Genomic DNA, 20076 nt, shown 5'->3' with positions numbered 1-20076 from the left:
GAACTTTCTAAAATGCTGAACACCCTGTAATTTATAGCAGTAGCAGCAGTTGAAGTTCAGTGATAGCTGGAACTGTAGCAATATTAATATTAACAATAACAATAGCAATAACCTTAGGAGTAGCAGTAGCAGTAGCAGTAGCAGTAGCAGTAGGTGTAGACATATAAATAGAAGTACGAGTAGCAAAAGCAATAGTAGTAGGGGGATGTGGAGAAGCAGTAGTAACATCATCAGCAGTATTATCGTTATCATTATTATTGGCAATGGTAGTGGCAGCAGTAGTAGTTTTGATTTTTTGATTCAGCGCCCAGGGCCTTGGAACGCCACCTGGCGGTTGATGGATCTGAGGTTTACGGGGCTGCTGCAGCTGACAGAGACATCACCGACATCCCACAGGCGGCTGTCCAGTTCCCCGGCACCGCGTGGTCAGTGGCGAGATAACGCTTGACCACTTGTCATCACTGCTGATAGAAACTGATACTCCTTGTTCCTGAAGTGACACTATCTGCTTATTCTAAGGTGCTATATTCTAACTAAGAATGATTAAGATACCAATACATTCAGAACAGTTGAACAGCGTCGCTTTTGAAAGTACGAAACCCACGCCAATCTGCTCTTTCTAGATTTGTGATCCTCGTGATAATAATAATGATGATAGAAATAGAGTCAGTGTTGGAACCCGTATTACCTTGCTTCTCTGTGACGGATCAGAAATAAATGAACAAGAATTAAAAAATTCCGCTCAGCAAGTATGCAAGGTGAGTCATTTATGATGGTATGATTGATCAATCTTATACTGAATTAGATATACTTGTAAAGGAATACATACAGTGAGAAAATGTCATGATTAGCATATAAGCCTTTAAAAGTTACAAATAAATAAATGTTATTTTGCGTATTGGGATATTGTCGAACAATACAGTTTTATATCAAATTCGGTATTTGTTTCAAATGTTTTCAGTATGCTTCCTTATGCTTTAGTTTCAGACAGTCGACACGCCGTTTACAGAACTCTTCGAACTTTATATGGTTGTTATGTCCGGGAATAATGACGCAATCTCAATGTTCCATAAGTCCATAGCTACCAACCTGGCCTAGGATGTTGGGGACGTCTCAGAGAAAATATATTTTGCACGGCACTTCTTAACCTACAAACAAACTTGAACCCTAAAAAGACAATCCATAATGTCTTGCTGTTGTTATACTCCCTGTTAATATCAGATGAATGACTTCAATATAACAACGCAACGAAATATTATATTCGTCATCAGAAACATTAATGAATGAATTAAGTGAAAAGTATTAACTTAAATCTCTAAATTGAATTTCTTTTATGTTAATACTTTGTTATTGCAAGCATTCGCAATAAATACCACTTATCTTGACATTTTGAAATATCTTTTTGATATTCCCCAAAGTACAAAAAAGTCATGTGAATGTTTGTATGGGTCTACGACGGTTACTTTACCAACAAACTCGCTTAGCACAAGGCTCTTTAGAGTGACTCCCCTTTTGTTTACAGTGATGCATTCTGGTATAGATATTTCTCATGGCGGCCTCTTAGAACAGGATTTGACATGATTTACACATGTCGAATTATATAATTACTAATTAAGAAGACACTTGTTGTTTCCAAAAGTGAAGGTATTTATAATTTGATGTCTATTTTGTCGGTTAGTGTAATTATACAAAGTTTCTTTAAGTGGATCGCCTATGTGCAGTTATTTAATAGCCCTGCATTCCCAGACAGTAGCAGATCTAGCATTGACAACAATCCACGAAATGTAATTATCTCAAGTAAATTGCCTGAATGTCCTATCATCACTTTGGATTTCAAGGCTGAAATATGATTAACCTCCGGGTATTCAAATGTAATCATCAATTCCACGTTAGCATATTGTTACAATGTCATAAAAGTAGCGTTGTTTGGTGTGACAGGCAATAATAAATAATAAAGAAGTGCTTACATCACCGCCCCTCAACATGCAAGGATAGGTTGCTGTTTACCCACTGTAGTGTATATGGTTGGGTTGATGTGTATGTTTGTTTGGTGCTCCTACTATAGCAGCATTCGAAGCAGTCATACTTAAGACACTGTGCTTAAATTTGTGTAGTATGCTGTCCAGCAATGTTGGAGATCCATTTTGACAATATATTTATTGCCAATAAGAGTTTTTGTGCTAAAACCTGGTTTGAAAAAGATCACTGCCCACAGAACATTACACTACCTGCTTCTATGAGAAATACCCAAACTCCAGAGTGAAGGAATTGCATGGAGGATGGTACGCTATATTATCGACGTAGTTAATTTATAATGGAACGTATTGGTGCACGCTTACTGACCTATTAAATATGTCTTAAGCAAAATGTTTCATTTCTTTATAACTTTTATGATCCGTCAGTTAGGATTGATCCATGCTGATTTTCTTTACCAAGTTTGGTAAACAATGGTATCTATCATTAGTGACTCAAGGGCAGGCAACTCTATATTATCGTGGTATGGCTATTTTGTGGTGTGATATGTGTGTATTATGTGGTTTACATCACTTCCTGTTTTGGATTTACATACACAGTATGCATACTACCTAGGCTGGGTCAAGGGACTTCGTCTTACCAAATGGGTTCTTTTCTGACCAATTTCAAATGGAGGTAAGGGCAATTCCACTTCAAAAACATTCCAGAAACTATCATAAAAAAGTTAACGTGTAAACTTACGAGTTTTTATGACATACCGCATCAAGTCCCGTTTTCAATCAAGAGATGAAATATCTTGCTTAGATTTGCATAAGTAAACAGTCGACGGGATGTGGATTACAAGATTTGCTGATACCACAATAATTTAGAGCCCCCGATAATATTGAGTCATACTATTCCACCTAGACTGAATATGATATTTGTTTTCATGTGTGTAACAGTCCCATATACCATGTATACAATGACAAATAAGGTATCAAAAATGGGTACACACATTGTTCAAAATAATTCTGGGTGTGGTCATGACCAACTGATGAAATAATGCAAGATTGACTGCAATGGTCTGAGAGTACCTTCCCATTAGTTACACGTCCCATTTGTCACACACTTGAAACAACATAGGTCATGGCTGAAGACACTGACTGGTCTACCCTACGGTATGTTACCTAAGAATTAGAATGGAGTGATCCAAGAAAAGTAGAAAAGTAATCTTGTACTTTATGTACTTTATGTACTTTATATACTTAATTAAAGATATAGATAAAATACTGCCGAAAAATATACTTGGTACTTAATTTATGGGAAGATTATGCACACTAAGACAGATGTTATAAATATATTAATTAAAATTCTTTATTAGCACTGGTAGTAGCACTGATTAATTGAATTGAATGTTTCTGAATAGTCACAGTTCATCACCATATAGTCATTGAAGCCCTCAGCACGGGGAACTTCAGGTGACTCATCCATGGTGTCCAACCAGGTGTCTTGTACTTGTCCAAGAGGGACACCTCTGACCCTCTTCCTCAGTTTGCTCACAGGGGATCGGCATCTTCACGGTGGTCTGTGATATTCCGTACAAAGTCTCTGACTGTTGAACATTTCCTTTGGTCTGAGATATGGAATCTTGCACATGCTAATTACTTAGCACATTTCAAGTACCTACACTAGTATATATGATGACATTAATGCATCATCGTACCCATATATAGAACCTGGGATGGATTTAATGGGAGACTGCACCACAATCTAGAGCCCATTTCTGTCTTAGTGTTAACATTGTAATAATGTCATGTATGAAATTAGACATTGTCTCCATGTAATTATGGTAATTATTAATAGTTAGAGTGTTATGTGTCATAGTCATACTCATTTTGGTAGCAAACACACAAGCAAGGTGAGGTAAAATGGGGTTTAAGGCTATGTTCAAGATTATTGCACTTACATAGCGACGTGTGTGTGGCTAGTTGTCCTGGTCCTGACTAATGGTATAGTATAATGTTATAGTGGTAGCCCACTGAGGTACCATGCCACAGTTTTAACATGGATACTCCACTCATTCTACTCTTAACATCTTTTGGCATGATATTCCGGGGATTAGACCACCGACTGTCCGCTCTCCAGGCAGACACCACATCCACTGGACCATGGAGGCACATAAAGTGATGTTTGAATGATTTGCATAAATATTTTGCTAAGATAAGGGATGGCTATTGATCTGGAAATCACTACTGCGATAACTATTGATGTTCAAAGAAACTATTGCGATAACTATTAATATTGCAAGCAACTATTGCGATAAATATCGATAGTTTTCAGTGTATCATTTTAGATGGATTTTAGAGTTGAATTAAACCTTCAAACTGAAGTTTCGTTTGAATGTGATAACCATAACAACAAATAAAAAGTAAAGTTCGAGATATGACTGATTTGTTTTTTTCTTTACCCAAATAATTTAGGAAAAAGAAACTTCCACATTACCATGTGTAAATCACTACCACTCATGATCAATAGAAAAACAAATTTGAACAGCATCTCATGTATTTTATTGATATGGTAACTACAATCGAAACTATCGATACTCATAACTGAAATTGATACTATGATCGGAAACTGATTTAACAGTAGATTTATTGACGTTAAGTGCTTACTAATAGCAATATATCGATATTTCGATTTATCGTGACACCCCTAGCTAAGACTACCAATTGTCTGAGTCTAGTCTCCCGCTGACAATTAACTGTGAGATAGAATTAGCTTTTTGCACATTTTTGCACAGGCAGAAGTTTCATTAGATAATGTAGTGAAACACAAGTATGTCGTCAATAACGCAACACTTCTATGTTACAGTCATATTTTTGTGTGAGTTTCCTGTACAGGGCATGTGCACCTTTCAGATGGTGTAGGTCAGTAAAGCCGAGGGTCACTTCTGTCCTGCAGCCATGAAGCTGGACATCGATGTGTTGGCCTCTACCAGCATCAAGCGCAGGAAGCCATGGCCACAGATTGTCTGGGCAGGGCAGGTGAGTGGATACATCAGCATCTTGTACAGCTAGCATCATACTTGAAGACATGCAATGTACAATGGCCCTAATTATTATCCTAATTATCATGTTTATATTTGTGCCAAACATATTAATGGTCATCATGCAGCACAAGTAAAAGGCTTCCACACTGTCAGTGTCTTGTGTCATCGACATGTCTCAATGGAATTCCCTTGTTCAGCGCATTCACAACTGCATTAAGATCTTTTGTTCTCACTTCTGCTAAGTAAAGATCTGAGGACATCCAATTACAGGTCACGTCACAACGACCTTTCACAAACTTTGACCACCCAATGAAATGACTAACAAGAAGTTGACATCAGCCAATCTGAAATCAGCTTTCTCGAGCTTTATGGGGGGCAGTCGGGTAGCCTCGTGGTTAAAGCATTCGCTTGTCACGCCGAAGACCCGGGTTCGATTCCTAACATGGGTACAATGTGTGAAGCCGATTTGTGGTGTCCCCCGCCGTGATATTGCTGGAATATTGCTAAAAGTGGCTGCAACCATACTCACTCACTCACTCACTCAAGCTTTATGGCACTAGTTTTAAACTTTCGACTTCCATTTCAGATTATGCTTGAAAAATATGTTGACAATGTTCTTGATTAAAAATGTGAAAACAAAAGAACATACTGGAATGTCTAATAGATGGCCGAGATTGTATGGCAGTACTTCCAAAAGGCAATGCAAAGTCTCTTCCATTCAAATGTTTATCCCACTGAACAAGAAATAGACAATGATTTTGATGGAATCGGTCGTACAGTCATAACTGTCTTTCGGAATACACCATTTTAAACTTTTCAAGGTTGCATGATTAGAAAACACATTCTGGCTGTAACTTCCTGATCTGGTAAGCGATGCTCTGATTGGTCAGATGAAAGGTAGTTCTAACATGACCCGTAATGGGATGTGCTAAGATCTTTGGTTGGTGGTAGTTAGAACTAAGATCTGATTTTAATGAGATTGGTGTACGCAACACAGTTTAGTAACTAATAAGAGATGATTCTGTGGACAAATATGCAATGCCATAAATATGCAGAAAGGTGATCATCACTTCCTTGGCTACTAAACATATATTGTTGAGTTATCAGTATTCAATGTGCACAAATCTCATTTAGAAATGTATATAGCAACCAGCTGAAAACTTGATACCAAATAATTTTAAGTTGTTGGCTTACATATTAGCAAACTCACCCAATACTTTAAGGAAAGACACCAGCTGCAATAGCACAAAATGATCTGACTGTGGCAGTCGGAAACAATGATTACCAGGGAATATATTATTCCTGATAAAAAAAATAGTTTCAGATACAATTTTTGCGATCCTTGCATTAAAATCCTGTAAATTTATATCATTGGGTGTGTCTTGACTGAATCACCGGTAGATTCCAAGAAAACGTGTGTACAGCTGATTGCTGATACACAAGGTAATCTTAATCCCTGGATGGAAAACAATGCCTAGCAGAACAAAAAATACAAATTAAACAGTAAATCAACATGTCTGGTGATTTTTTTATCTCAAATTTAGAATTTGTACTGACCAAGTTTCTCATCACCCGTTCGTACCGGACTTTGCTGAAGGGGTATGGTGTAATTTTTTTCTGCGTTTGATAAGCGAATCTATTTTTTCCCCAAAATACTGAATCCGCTAGAGGGGGGTGCGCATTATACATTGGTGCACACTATACTCAAGAAAATATGGTAACTGTTTACAGAATATATTGAACTATTCTGTACCTGTGTCTGCCGTAATTCTGAGAGTGCCTTGTTCCAGGAGAAGGAGAGCTTGTTCCTCCTTGACATCGGGCGGATCAGTGTGCTGTACGTGCCGTCAGGCAAGACAAAGAGGAAGGTTCCAGCATTATCTCCCCTTGTTGGGGAAGCAGTCCATCTCACACATACAAAGAATGGTAAGCATTAACATGGCGACAGTTGAGTAGAATGTTTTCTCTTGCATGGATTGGGTTTCTTCATCAGAGTGTAAGAATATTCTGAACAAGATGTTTCTGTGATATTTGATAAAATTGAGAACAGACAGAATGGTCGATTGCACCAAGCTTAAGAATGATCATGAAGACATGGTAGATTACAGGGGCGGTAGGGTAGCCTAGTGGTTAGGGCGTTCACTAGTCACGCCGAAAGCTAGGATTTGATTCCCCACATGGGTACAATGTGTGAGCCCCGTTTCTGGTGTCCCCCACTGTGATATTGTTGGATCATTGCTAAAAGTGGCATAAAACCATACTCAATCAATCAATCAATCAATGTTAGATTAAATTAAATAATATGTTTTGTTTAAGCATCTGTTAATATGAGTGTGCAGGGGAAACATTTCTCTCAGAAAACACAACACAGATTAAGAGAAACACATGAAAATCCGTTTTCACCTTTGTTTTCCTCACCCACTTGCAGGTCTGTTCCTGGTGGGTCTGATGCGGTCTGGAGATCTGTTTGTGTGGCACAAAGACAGGGACAGCCTGAAGATGGTGACAGGACTCGTGAACCATGTCTCCATAGACAAACTCAAACCAGGTAACATCCTACGTCTGTCCTGCATTTCTGGTGTTTTCTGGTGGAAGTGCTGACTTTATTGTTAAACAATGTTTGATATCAGAAAAAATATTTGTGAAATGACCAAGAGCCAGAACAAAAAACATTGATGCTATCTCCTTCCATGAGATTGTGACTGGATTAGCTCAGACCTGATTTTAAATGAGGTGAATCTTGTCAACAGTAAATTTCTGCTATAATATTCCATATGTACACATTCTTCCTTTGCTTTATGGGGGCACGGGTGGCCCAGTTGTCTTAAGCTCCGCGATTCTCTGTGCAGAGTTGGATCCCTTGGGCACTCCAGGAACCTATGATAGTTGGTTCGAATCCCGGTTCACCTCGATTATGTTTCTAGGTTTGTTAGCACCATACCCATGCTGACACACAGCGATATAACTGGAATACTGTTAAAAGCGGCGTTAAACCCAACTCACTCACTCACTCACACTCCTTTGTTTCAGGCACCAGCAAGTTGGTTGTAGCAGATGACTGCTCCCGGGCCCTGGTTGTCATCAACTGGTCTCAGATCTTCCTCTGGCAACAAGACCCAAACGATAGTTTCGGGTCCACTAAATCAGCTACACTGGCAGGGGCATGGACACGGGTGAACATCCCCAACAAGATTCCCCTGGCATCACCAGAGTGCCGGGAGACCAGTGTGGCTGCCATCTTCTACTCCAGCCAGGTGAGTGTGATGGAACCTGCCACACATCTTGCTGACCTACAAACATTGACACCATGATCTTAGGCACAGTCCGCATTTAAAAAAAATTCTAATGCTTAAAAACAGTGAGATCCAATATGACACACAGTTACTTCCCTTTACATGCGCACTGCCAGGCTCCTTCCCAGCGCGTGACACCTTCGTTACACTCTCGGTAACATCGCTGTCACCAGTGTGGGCGCAGCCATTACAAGAATCTTGAAATTTGCCCTCTAACCCCATATGTAGTAAAGTTTTTACTTTTGTTTATGTCTTTGGGAATGCCATTATATTTCATTTTGAAAAGGTTTATGACTGACCATGTTTTCAAGATGAATTTACTTGGTTGTTTTGATAATCAGATTGGTTCGAGACTAACAGACTAACGGAAAATCAACCAACTTCTCCCTTACATTCTTACTATATCAATAACATGATAGTTTTAATGAAACAGAAATTCAAATTGACAAACGAAGAAAGTAATTTAGCAGCCATAAGTGTCACGACAGTCGTCAATTGTTTGTAAACATAACGGTCAGTCGGTTGCGAGTTCAACTCCAAGCATGGTTGTGGCCACCTATTCACAGTGGGGAGTTTTGACTGGTGGCAGCGATAGTATAGAGAGCTCCGCGAACGGATTATCGCTGTGAGGAGCTTGGCGCGCTGCTTTACTGCACAACTCGTGTTATGGTCATGGCAGCTATAGGAGTTTGATGGCACACAACTGTTTATTTGGTTACGTACTAGTTTGAACAAGCCCCCCCAAAACACTGCCCCTCCGCTCGCACTATATTTTCGAAAGCCATTGCCTGAGAACCGATTCTTTCATTTTTTTAATCCTCATAGAACAAGATATACAAAACTAAAGCTATCCAAGATTTGTGAATGGACATTTGAATAGCTTAATGCTACAGCTATTACTTACAATAAAAACTGATTGTATCAGAGATTTCTTCATAGATCTTTAGATAAGAAACACTTGTTTCTCCCCGATATCCAGGAAAATGTTACAATGTTCTAATGTTTATGGGTTCCTTCAACTGAGAGGAAATGTCTACAAGGTGAATTCTTCAGTTTTTCACCCTCATTAAGCTGACACACCATGCCACAACTGAAATGTTCTCAATTCTCTCACTGTAAATGGGACCATGACCAAACTGACTGATGTGACTGTTTTCTATGAGTACACCTCTCTGTGTAGGTTCTTGGTGACCAAGGGGTGGTCGGGTAGCCTAGTGGTTAAAGTGTTCGCTCGTCACGCCGAAGACCCGGGTTCGATTCCCAACATGGGTACAATGTCTGAAACCCATTTTATGGTGTCCCCCGCTGTGATGTTGCTGTAATATTGCTAAAACGGCATAAAACCATACTCAGTCATTCACTCACTTGGTGACCAAACTGACTGGTGTGACTGTTTTCTATGAGTACACCTCTCTGTGTAGGTTCTTGGTGACCAAACAGACTGATGTGACTGTTTTCTATGAGTACACCTCTCTGTGTAGGTTCTTGGTGACCAAACTTACTGGTGTGACTGTTTTCTGTGAGTACACCTCTCTGTGTAGGTTCTTGGTGACCAAACTGACTGGTGTGACTGTTTTCTATGAGTACACCTCTCTGTGTAGGTTCTTGGTGACCAGCCCATTTCTGGTGTCCCCCGCCGTGATATTGCTGGAATATTGCTAAAAGCGGCGTAAAACCATACTCACTCACTCACTCTTGGTGACCAAACTGACTGATGTGACTGTTTTCTATGAGTACACCTCTCTGTGTAGGTTCTTGGTGACCAAACTTACTGATGTGACTGTTTTCTATGAGTACACCTCTCTGTGTAGGTTCTTGGAGACCAAACTGACTGATGTGACTGTTTTCTATGAGTACACCTCTCTTGGTAGGTTCTTGGTGACCAAACTGACGGATGTGACTGTTTTCTATGAGTACACCTCTCTGTGTAGGTTCTTGGAGACCAAACTGACGGATGTGACTGTTTTCTATGAGTACACCTCTCTGTGTAGGTTCTTGGTGACCAAACTGATGGATGTGACTGTTTTCTATGAGTACACCTCTCTGTGAAGGTTCTTGGTGACCAAAGGGTGGTCGGGTAGCCTAGTGGTTAAAGTGTTCGCTCGTCACGCCGAAGACCCGGGTTCGATTCCCAACATGGGTACAATGTCTGAAGCCCATTTTATGGTGTCCCCCGCTGTGATGTTGCTGTAATATTGCTAAAACGGCATAAAACCATACTCAGTCATTCACTCACTTGGTGACCAAACTGACTGGTGTGACTGTTTTCTATGAGTACACCCCTCTGTGTAGGTTTTTGGTGACCAAACTGACGGATGTGACTGTTTTCTATGAGTACACCTCTCTGTGTAGGTTCTTGGTGACCAAACTTACTGATGTGACTGTTTTCTATGAGTACACCTCTCTGTGTAGGTTCTTGGTGAATGCTGTCAGTGCTCCCTGACCTTCAACAATGCAGACAAGCTGTGTGTGACGACAGTCTTATTGAGATTCTCAGAGTTCCACAACATATACAAGGACAGGTAAGATGTAATGCTAGCATCACATAGACTGACCAGGTCAGCCAGAAGCTATTATAGAGTTACTGTCATCTTTTAAAGTTTCAAGTAAGGCAAAAGAAAGAAATCCTTTCATTTTTAACTTATCCCTCCTCAACAGTAGCAATTTTCCTTCTTGCTGCGATCATATAATAGTGTAGAACAATGTAAAACATTCACCCGAACACACCCTCAGACCACCTCGCTCCCAGCATGCTCCTGTATTACTTGTCACTGTTTCCTTCATCACCCGTATTGGATGGACATGTTTTACTACGCTCTCAAATTTTGATTGGAATAGGCTTTGTTTGTTGTTTGGGATCACTGATCTGTTTTGATATTGAGAAATTATGGACGCGGTGGTCATCTCTGAGCCAGTGTCTGGGGTCGATGATGACCTCTTGTGCCCTCTCTGCAAGTGCATGGACTGTCATGGGAGGACATCAGCCCAGGATCTATGGTCTATGCCCTGACTGCAGGGTCCCCTGGGCCTTAGTCTAGAGTTGCACCGAGTGTGCTCACTTGTCTCTTCACCGTCTACCTAGCCAAACTACGCAAAAGGACTCATCAACAACTCCAGTGCCAGGCTTTGTGCCCTCCTCGCAAGCCTGTGACTGTCGCCTCCCCCAACCCTCAGGAACACCTGCATGCAGTCATCTTGTGGGTGAGCCCTCAGGGTTACCACTCCCACTTTGTCCCCTCTGACACCCACTATGTGGGCGGAGTGCCTCACACCCTGGTCATCACCCTGATCATCAGTCTGCTCATGACCCTGTACGACGAGTACTATGATGGCACCGCTTCGGCAATGACGTCACCATGACTACTGTCATCAGACACCGATGCTTATCGGCAAAATCTGCCTCATTCCATTGTGTCTGTCGATCTTAAGTCTCTAGGCTTATCTCCAAGCCCCTCACCTTTGGCGCTCCACCAGGTGCCGCATCATCAGGCGCCACAGTTACAATAGTGAGTGAGTGAGTATGGTTTTATGCCGCTTTTAGCAATATTCAAGCAATATCACGGCGGGGGACACAAAATGGGCTTCACAGATTGTACCCATGTCGGGAATCGAACCCTGGTCTTCAGCGTGACGAGTGAACTCTTTAACCACTAGGCTACCCGACCGCCCCCAGTTACAATAGCAGCTCCATGGTTACCATCCTTGGATATTGGGTTATCCCCCTGTTTATCAAACAGAATTGTAGGGTGACAGGTGCTTCAGAACCAAGGGTGTGTGTTTTAGCCTATATGCTGAGTATTATCTTATTCGTTTATCAGTTGGCCATGTGTGAATTCACCATTACCATTCTGTCCACAGTGTTCCAAGTTATCACACAGAGTGGAGCTGCATTGAGTACCCTGTACAGAACATCAGCACTGGCTGTCAGCCAATCAACACGAAGGGAGCCTATGTCGCATGCTACTCTCATGATGGTCAGGTGATAGCTGTAGCAGCCAATCAGAAGCGTCCGTCTGACACAAGTCTTCTGTTCTTGTCACCACTGACTGAGACTGTCCTTGTGTCAGAAATGAAGGACTGTGGCATCCAGAACGCTGACCGGAAGTTTGGCAGGTACGTGTTAGATGCCATGTTGCAGGTTGTGATAAAGGTTATAAGGAAAATAATTAGTTATTTAATGCTGCATACATACGTAGTAATAAATGTAGTCCGCTTCGGTGGGCATAGCTTATTCTCTTTCTGATTAAATCCTCCTTGGGGCACTTATTGCATTTTCCTTGCTCAAGAAAATCTACATGACAAAGTTGTAACCATTTTCCTTAATAAAAAATGTTACCACACAAAAAACTTCGTTTTTGTATGATTTACGACCATCCTTACGGGGCCTCACCACCAACGGCGCCTCACGCCAGGGGGAGCAACTCTCACCCAAATCACTTTCCTTATGTCATCTGTAAGAGACAGATGTGTTGATTTTTCACACAAGACAAAATAAGAGAAATCTATCGTTCGACAAGAACCATGGCTGACCAAACTGTATGTATGGTACATTTCTTTCATTGCAAAGGCGTAATACCTCGCATTGTTTGACGCCACGTGCACGGTACCTTTGAATTCAAATGGCCGTAATGGCGTCCATATTGTAGTTCCACGGGCTGATACATGTAACACCAAGGCCATTAAGAAACGGCTTGGGGTTTTGTTATATCATACAGCATTGGTCTACAATTTTTTCCTTTACAAAACCCAAGGTGGTGTGTTAATTTATAAACTACACTTACCTTTTTTACGGGTTTTACACCTTAGCGCGTAACACGCCCCTTTGGTGTTATAATTAAACTACGACATTGGCTATTAGTATCGCGTTACAAATCGCATTCTACATTACGCCTTTGCTTCTAGTTTCACAATTTAAGCACGTATCTTTCCAATCTTTATATCGCACTGATACACGTTAATACCCTTCCCGCCCACCTCAGAAATTACGGTCTTGTTTACAAAGACCTTCAAACTGTGTACGGGTTGTTCTAAGACAGGCACGAATGCTGCCTGATATGTCTGGCGGAGGACATTGCCTTTACCCCCCAAAAGAGACAAGTTGACTTGTTCCACTTTAAAGAGGTCTATAAAGGCGGGGGTAGATATCAGATCTACTAAGACATCCCCCCCCCCTCCCTATCTAAAAAGGGTAAAAAAGCTGCCGAGATTGTCTCCCCCCGCTCCCTCTCCGGGGACCGGGGGAGAAGGCTAGAGGGTCCCCGTAGTAAGCACTGCACCCTCTCCTGCACTGTCTTTGGCAGACTGTTCTGCGTTACTTAAGTCGCCGATGGCGTCGATGATGGAGGAGGTGAAGTCTCGGCTCCGGCAGGAGCTACGGGCTGAGCCTTCCCCGTTGTCGGCGCCGGACGCGGCTTCGAGATCTGTGTTATGCCCGGCGTCGGCCGAGGCAGGCCACTTGATCTCGGGGACGATCCGAGACCGGGCTTCGGCTCTGGCTCGAGGTCGCTCCCCAGCGGAGGGGTGGCGGGCACCGGCCCGTGCACTACTGACGCACAATTTTCCCTAGCGGAGCCAGACTCCTCTTCCGAGGCCGAGGCTTTCACTAGTGGATTCGTAGCACGGAGCCAGGGGGGTTCCCTTTGTCTTGGGGACGATCCGAGACCGAGCTTCGGCTCCGGCTCGAGGTCGCTCCCAAGCGTAGTGGTGGCGGGCGCCGGCCCGTGCACCACCGACGCACAATTTTCCCTAGCGAAGCCAGACGCCTCTTCCGAGGCCGAGGCTTCCACTAGTGGATACCTGCCCCGGAGCAAGGTTGGTTCCCTTTGTCTCGGGGACGATCCAAGACCGAGCTTCGGCTCTGGCTCGCGGTCGATCCTCAGCGTAGTGGTGGCGGGCGCCGGCTCGGCCCGTGCACTACCGACGCACAATTTTCCCTAGCGGAGCCAGACGCCTCTTCCGAGGCCGAGGCTTCCACTAGTGGATACCTAGCCCGGTGCCAGGTGGGTTCCCTTGAACCTCCGGCACCTCGGCATCGGGCCGGGTGCAGAGGCACGTGCGGGACAGGATTGTCCAGATACTGCCTCAGGTGGCTGCGCCCATGCCAGAGTCGGAGACACCCAACTTGACTAAGGTCAAGCAGGGCCGGCTGTTGCCCCCACTTTCCCGCGTGCGGTGCGGAGTTGAAGGCTGCTTACATATGCTTCGAGGAGCAATATCATAATGCATGCCAACAGCTCCGTGTGTCCGTACACTCCGTGTATCTGTCGGCTGTACAGAGGGAGTTAGCGGGAGAGGGGCCGGTCGACTCTTCGGAGCTGGCCGCGCAACTAACGGAAGTTCAGTTATCTTACACGGGACGCTATTCGTAGCTGTGCCTCGCAGATGATGTGCGCTGTTATGGGCATGCGCAGGCGGTGGATGTCGGTATCTAAATACTCGACTTACACACGCCAAGACTTACTTGCTTTGCCGTATAAGAGGGTGCCACCCTCTTCCCTGGGGCTCAGCAGGTGGTCCGAGAGGCCGCTCAATTGTATACTTCCATCAAAGACTCATGAGGCCATGTTGGAGGTACCAAGCGTTAAAACCGCGTAAGCGGGCCTCTCCAATTGTCCCCTCCTACGCTAACGCACGGGTCAGACGTCCACACCTGCTTGGAAGCCGCCGCTTCCTTCAGGTATAAGGGCGCCGGGAGGAGCAAGAGAGGCACGGGCCGGGGCAAGGCAGCTGGTCGAGACCAACAGCTTATTCGCGGGGCTGGGAACGATGGGTTCCCATTAGCGCCCGAAGAGCCCCGGGTGAACCCACAGTCGCAAGTTATCGAACTGCCAACAGCCGGGGTCCACTGCCTCCAGCCGGATGTCCCCGTAGGCGGCCGACTGGCTCTATTCCTGAAGGAATCGGAGACAGTTACATCACAATCCCCGGACCCCGTCCATTTTAAGGGATGGCCATTTGCCTCGGTGGAAACATCATCCGCCCCTCCCCTTCTCCGGGATAAAGCACACTCCGGTGCCTGCTACCCGAGAGAAGGCGGAATTCCTCCGTGCCGAGGTCGACGCACTTATGAAAGCTGCAATCGAACCGGGGACAGGAAAGCGAGGGCTTCTACTCGACTTGTTTCCTAGTCACCAAACAGTGATCTCACCTGTTGAGACAGGAGAATGGCTAACGTCAATAGACTTAAATACGCCTATCTCCACATACCAATACACCCCGAGTTCAAGAAATACCTGAGGTTTTCTTTCGACGGGAGGTGTTATCAGTTCAGGGTTCTACCATTCGGGATCTTCACGGCCCCGAGGGTGTTCACCAAGCTGATGTTGATTCCCGCCCAAGTGGCCAGGTCAAAAGGTCGGTTCTGCCATCCGTACCTCGACGACTGGTTACTAAGAGCTCTATCGCAATCCCTGAGTCAGATAGCTACACAACAAGTGATAGATATTCTGATCACTCTAGGGTGGATGGTCAGTCTCAAGAAGTCAGATCTGAGCCCCACTCAGAATCTAGTCTTCCTAGTGGCTAATTTCAACATGGTGAGAGGACGTGTATCTCTGTCACAAGATATCAAGTCCCTTAAGCGCAAGTCACACTGCTCGTACATAGCTCCAGTTACTGGACAACATGGCGGCGACAGTGGATTTGGTCTGGCGGGGCGCTTGAGAATGAGTCCCATTCAACAAGCACTCTGTCGACTTTGGGCGAACTCGGAAGATCTCGAGACTGTGCTCGAGACTCCGTAGTGGCTCATTACACACCTCCAGTGGTGGACCGAGGTCGGGAATCTGTCCCGGGGGCTCCACCTCGACACTCCCGTTCCGTCTCTCACAGTTCAAACAGACACGTCACTCTCCGGCTGGGGAGGCGTTCTGAATGATCACACTGCCTCGGGACTATGGTCCCAGCAGGAGATCAAACTGCATATCAATGTGCTAGAACTGAGAGCGGTCAGGTTGGTGTTCCAACGCTTCCCGGGTCTGCTTCGTGGCCAAGTGGTTCGTCTAGAGATGGACAACCAAACGGCGATGACTTACATCCGGAAGCAGGGGGGAACGGCGTCTCCGTCGCTTCGACGAAAGACGTGGCAGTTCCTACTATAGTGCGACTCTCATGATATCAGGGTGCTACCTGTTTATCTCCCGGGGGTGGACAACGTCCGTACGGACGCTCTGTCTCGCCAGATCCTCGCTCCTCACGAGTGGAGGCTCGACCCGGGGATATTCGGGATTTTCTCCCTGTTATACAGGCCGTTACAGGTGGATCTGTTTGCGTCTGTGATGAATCACCAGACACCAACGTTCTGCTCCCAAGTCCACGACCCGAGGTCGGTGGCACCGGACGGCTTCCAGCTAGATTGGACGGACAGAATTCTGTGGGCATTCCCCCCAGTACCTTTGATTTCCAAGGTCCTGTCTCAGCTAAGCACTCAGCCTGCACGACTAATTGTGCTCCTGGCACCTCTTTAGTCGGCGCAGAGTGGGTTTCAAGTAATACTCAGGTTTCTGGCTCAGCCTCCTGTTATATTACCTTTATGACCGGACCTCCTATCCCAGAACGGGGCCCTCCACCCGAATCCCAGGATTCAATGGGTGGCTTGGCCACTGTCAGGAATCGCCTCCAGAAGAGCGGTATTCCTGCACGAGTTGCAGACACAATACTGGCTTCGCGGAGAGATTCGACAAACGGTCAGTACGATAGATAGGCCTGCTATGCGCCCTGGTGTGTCGATAGAGGGATTGCAGATCTTTTTTTCTGCAGATCTCGTATCTGTGCTTGAGTTTCTCCAGTCGCGACTAGATGACGGCCTGGACGCATCAACAGTCCGGGGGTACTCTACAGCTATCGCAGCTTTTCACGTCACTGTCGACGGGGCACTTCTGGGTGCACACCCATTAGTGCAGCGCTTTTTAGCAGGTGTGGACAGGATCCGACCGCCAGTCCGGCGGATCAGTCCCCCTTGGGACTTGTCAATCATTCTCGATTGGCTGTCCGGTCCTTCCTTTCGGGATCTGTCGTCTCTCTCTCTTCAGCTGTTGAGCTGGGAGACGGCGTTCCTTGTGGTGGTAACGTCCGGCAGACGGGTAGGCGACATTCGTGTTATGTCAGCCGATCCCGAAATAACTGTCTTCCATGCGGTCGATAAATATCACCGGGACAGAGTCAGTTTTCGACTACCGGACTCTTACCGTCAAAGGGTCGCACACGCTTCCACGTGAACGGCTCCTGCTACCTGCTCTTTCACAGCCTTCCTCGTCGGGGACCACTGCAAGACATGCTCATGTCTTGGATGTCCGCACGACTCTCAAGGCCTATATCAGCAGAAATATTGGTGTCCGTAAGGATAACCAACTATTTTGCTGTTACCGCGGTAGGAAGGTTGGCTCACCTGCGAGTAAACAATCTATCTTGAGGTGGATAGTTTCAACCATTTGTACAGCGTATACGCTTACAGGCAGGGACCCCCCTACCAGGTTGAAGGCTCATTAGGTTAGAGCAGTGGCTGCGTCAAAAGCGTACGCCGCGGCTCTGCACATTGAGCAGATCTGCTCCGCGGCTATTTGGAGCCAGCCGAGCACGATTCATCAAACCTTACCAACTCAACAAACACTCAAGCGAGCGTACTCGGTTTGGTCAGTCAGTTCTCCGAACGGGGCAAAGTTCTAATCTCTAGCCGATTGAGCATTCGAGATTTTAGACAGTCCTCCGGTTATACTGCTCGGTAATGGTCCGGATTTTATCTTCTGCGGTCGATAAATATCAGTCCGTACTACTCGATAATACTCGTATTTTGCGCACGCGCTCCTTCAGTCCTCGGGGACCCTCTGGCCTAGCTCAGCGCTGGTTATGGTCTCTCGTGATCTACGCCCCTATATCACTTGTTCAAAAAAAGTGTGGGGGTGGGAGGTGTTTCGAGTTCTCAACTTATGACAAGCCGCAAAAACAGGCTTTATCATAATATATGGTCGACCACGCCCTGTCTCTAGCCCCCGCCTTTCGACGGTGGTGCCTCACGATAAGGTTGGTTCCATTTATTGAACTCAATATTTTATTCTGTTGAATAATCAAATACGATGTATTTATTTACGCCTGTTGCTGACGGATGCCACTTCCTAGATTATCTTTGGGAGTCTGTCCTGATGCAATAAGTGCCCCAAGGAGGATTTAATCAGAAAGAGAATTTTACAAACCTGTAGAGGTTATGAATTCTCTGATGAAATCCTCCTTGGGGCACGGCCACCCACCTCCCCACATTCCGTCAGCATTTGACATATGGAAAGTGATTTGGGTGAGAGTTGCTCCCCCTGGCGTGAGGCGCCGTTGGTGGTGAGGCCCCGTAAGGGTGGTCGTATATCATACAAAAACAAAGTTTTTTGTGTGGTAACATTTTTTATTAAGGAAAATGGTTACAACTTTGTCATGTAGATTTTCTTGAGCAAGGAAAATGCAATAAGTGCCCCAAGGAGGATTTCATCAGAGAATTCATAACCTCTACGGGTTTGTAAATTTTTTTTACATTCATTAAGAAATGAATGCAATAACACGTGACCATTTCAGCTAATCAGAATGCAGGAATTTCAATGAACACAACGAAAATTTGTTACTTGTTAAAGAATCTGGCTAACTGTTTGATAAAGCCATACAAATTGACTGGCTGGGCTGTATGGATGATACACTTGCTTATCATGTCTTAATGTTTCTCGTTGCACTTTGAGTCACCATGGTTACCATACTGAAAGTCCCTTGGTGGTCCTGAGATAGATTTAATTGTCACAGGCAAATATTTCACTGTATTTATGTCTTTGTAAGTTGTCAACTAGTAATGACAAATTCAATACATTTGTCACTTGTGGGATATACAGGACTTATAAGCTGAACGTTGTTCATATGTAGTAAATATTGACTCATCCTGATACATATTGATCGATGTAAAGATCCGGGTCAGAATAGGTCTTCAGCATCCCATGCTTGCCGTAAAAGTTGACTATCCTTTCATAAGAGGCGACTAACGGGATCGGGTGGTCAGGCTCGCTGACTTGGTTGATGCATATCATCGTATCCCAATTGCGAGGGTCGATGTTTATGATGTCAATCACTGGATTGTCTGGTCCAGATTCGATTATTTACAGACTGCTGTCACATAGCTGGAATATTGATGAGTGCGGCATTAAACAACAAACAAACATATTGATACATGCTGATACATATTGACTCGTACTTCTACATACTGGTACATAATCATATAATGATACATATTGTTACAACTTACATTGTGATACATTTTAATACATACTGATACATGATACAATTTCAGTTGCTACTGGGTGTCCTCGATGTCCTGGACCTGTGACAATCTGTTTCTGGCATGTATTCTACGGAACGGTTCCATTTGTTTGGTGTCCCGGCTTGGGGAGCCAATCAGCATTCAGACGTCGGGCTGCTCTATTGACCTTGGTCCATCTCGCTTCATCCCAATACACCCCGTCATTAGAGTTCAGTAAGTGCTTTCTTGAAATGAGAGAAAAGATGTTTATAATTTTTGATTGTTTTTGTGTTTTTGTTCTTTTCTCTTTAAATCTGTTCGGGTATTCAGGGCTGTTGTGACCTAGACTGTATTCAAACTCAGAATGCTCTTACTGAAGACCTAGAAAGTACTCAAGCTTCTTCTTGTAGAAACCGCCTCTGTGGTCTTGTGGTAGAGCGTCCGCCCAGAGAGCGGAAGGTCCGGGGTTTGATCCTCGGCCGCGCCATACCAAAAGACGTTAAAAGATGGTACTTGTTGTT

General features: G+C 44.5%; 1 protein-coding gene across 1 annotated transcript in view; it reads left to right on the top strand.

The window, feature by feature from the left end:
• The first annotated feature begins 1557 nt into the window (after window positions 1–1557).
• Window positions 1558–20076, top strand: part of LOC139478544 (ciliogenesis and planar polarity effector 1-like) — a 66145-nt gene continuing 47626 nt past the window's right edge. The window contains exons 1-8 of the mRNA XM_071261042.1: window positions 1558–1644; window positions 4872–4997; window positions 6793–6928; window positions 7431–7550; window positions 8033–8256; window positions 10708–10817; window positions 12154–12408; window positions 19607–19789. Of these exons, the coding sequence (XP_071117143.1) occupies window positions 4917–4997; window positions 6793–6928; window positions 7431–7550; window positions 8033–8256; window positions 10708–10817; window positions 12154–12408; window positions 19607–19789 (1109 nt within the window). The 5' untranslated portion in view covers window positions 1558–1644; window positions 4872–4916. The remainder of the gene's footprint in view (window positions 1645–4871; window positions 4998–6792; window positions 6929–7430; window positions 7551–8032; window positions 8257–10707; window positions 10818–12153; window positions 12409–19606; window positions 19790–20076) is intronic.

This window comes from Haliotis cracherodii, unplaced genomic scaffold (assembly GCF_022045235.1).
Source record: "Haliotis cracherodii isolate W230 unplaced genomic scaffold, xgHalCrac1.p SCAF_4, whole genome shotgun sequence".
NCBI classification, from domain to species: Eukaryota; Metazoa; Mollusca; class Gastropoda; order Lepetellida; family Haliotidae; genus Haliotis; species Haliotis cracherodii.
This window is presented reverse-complemented; position numbering and strand designations above follow the sequence as displayed.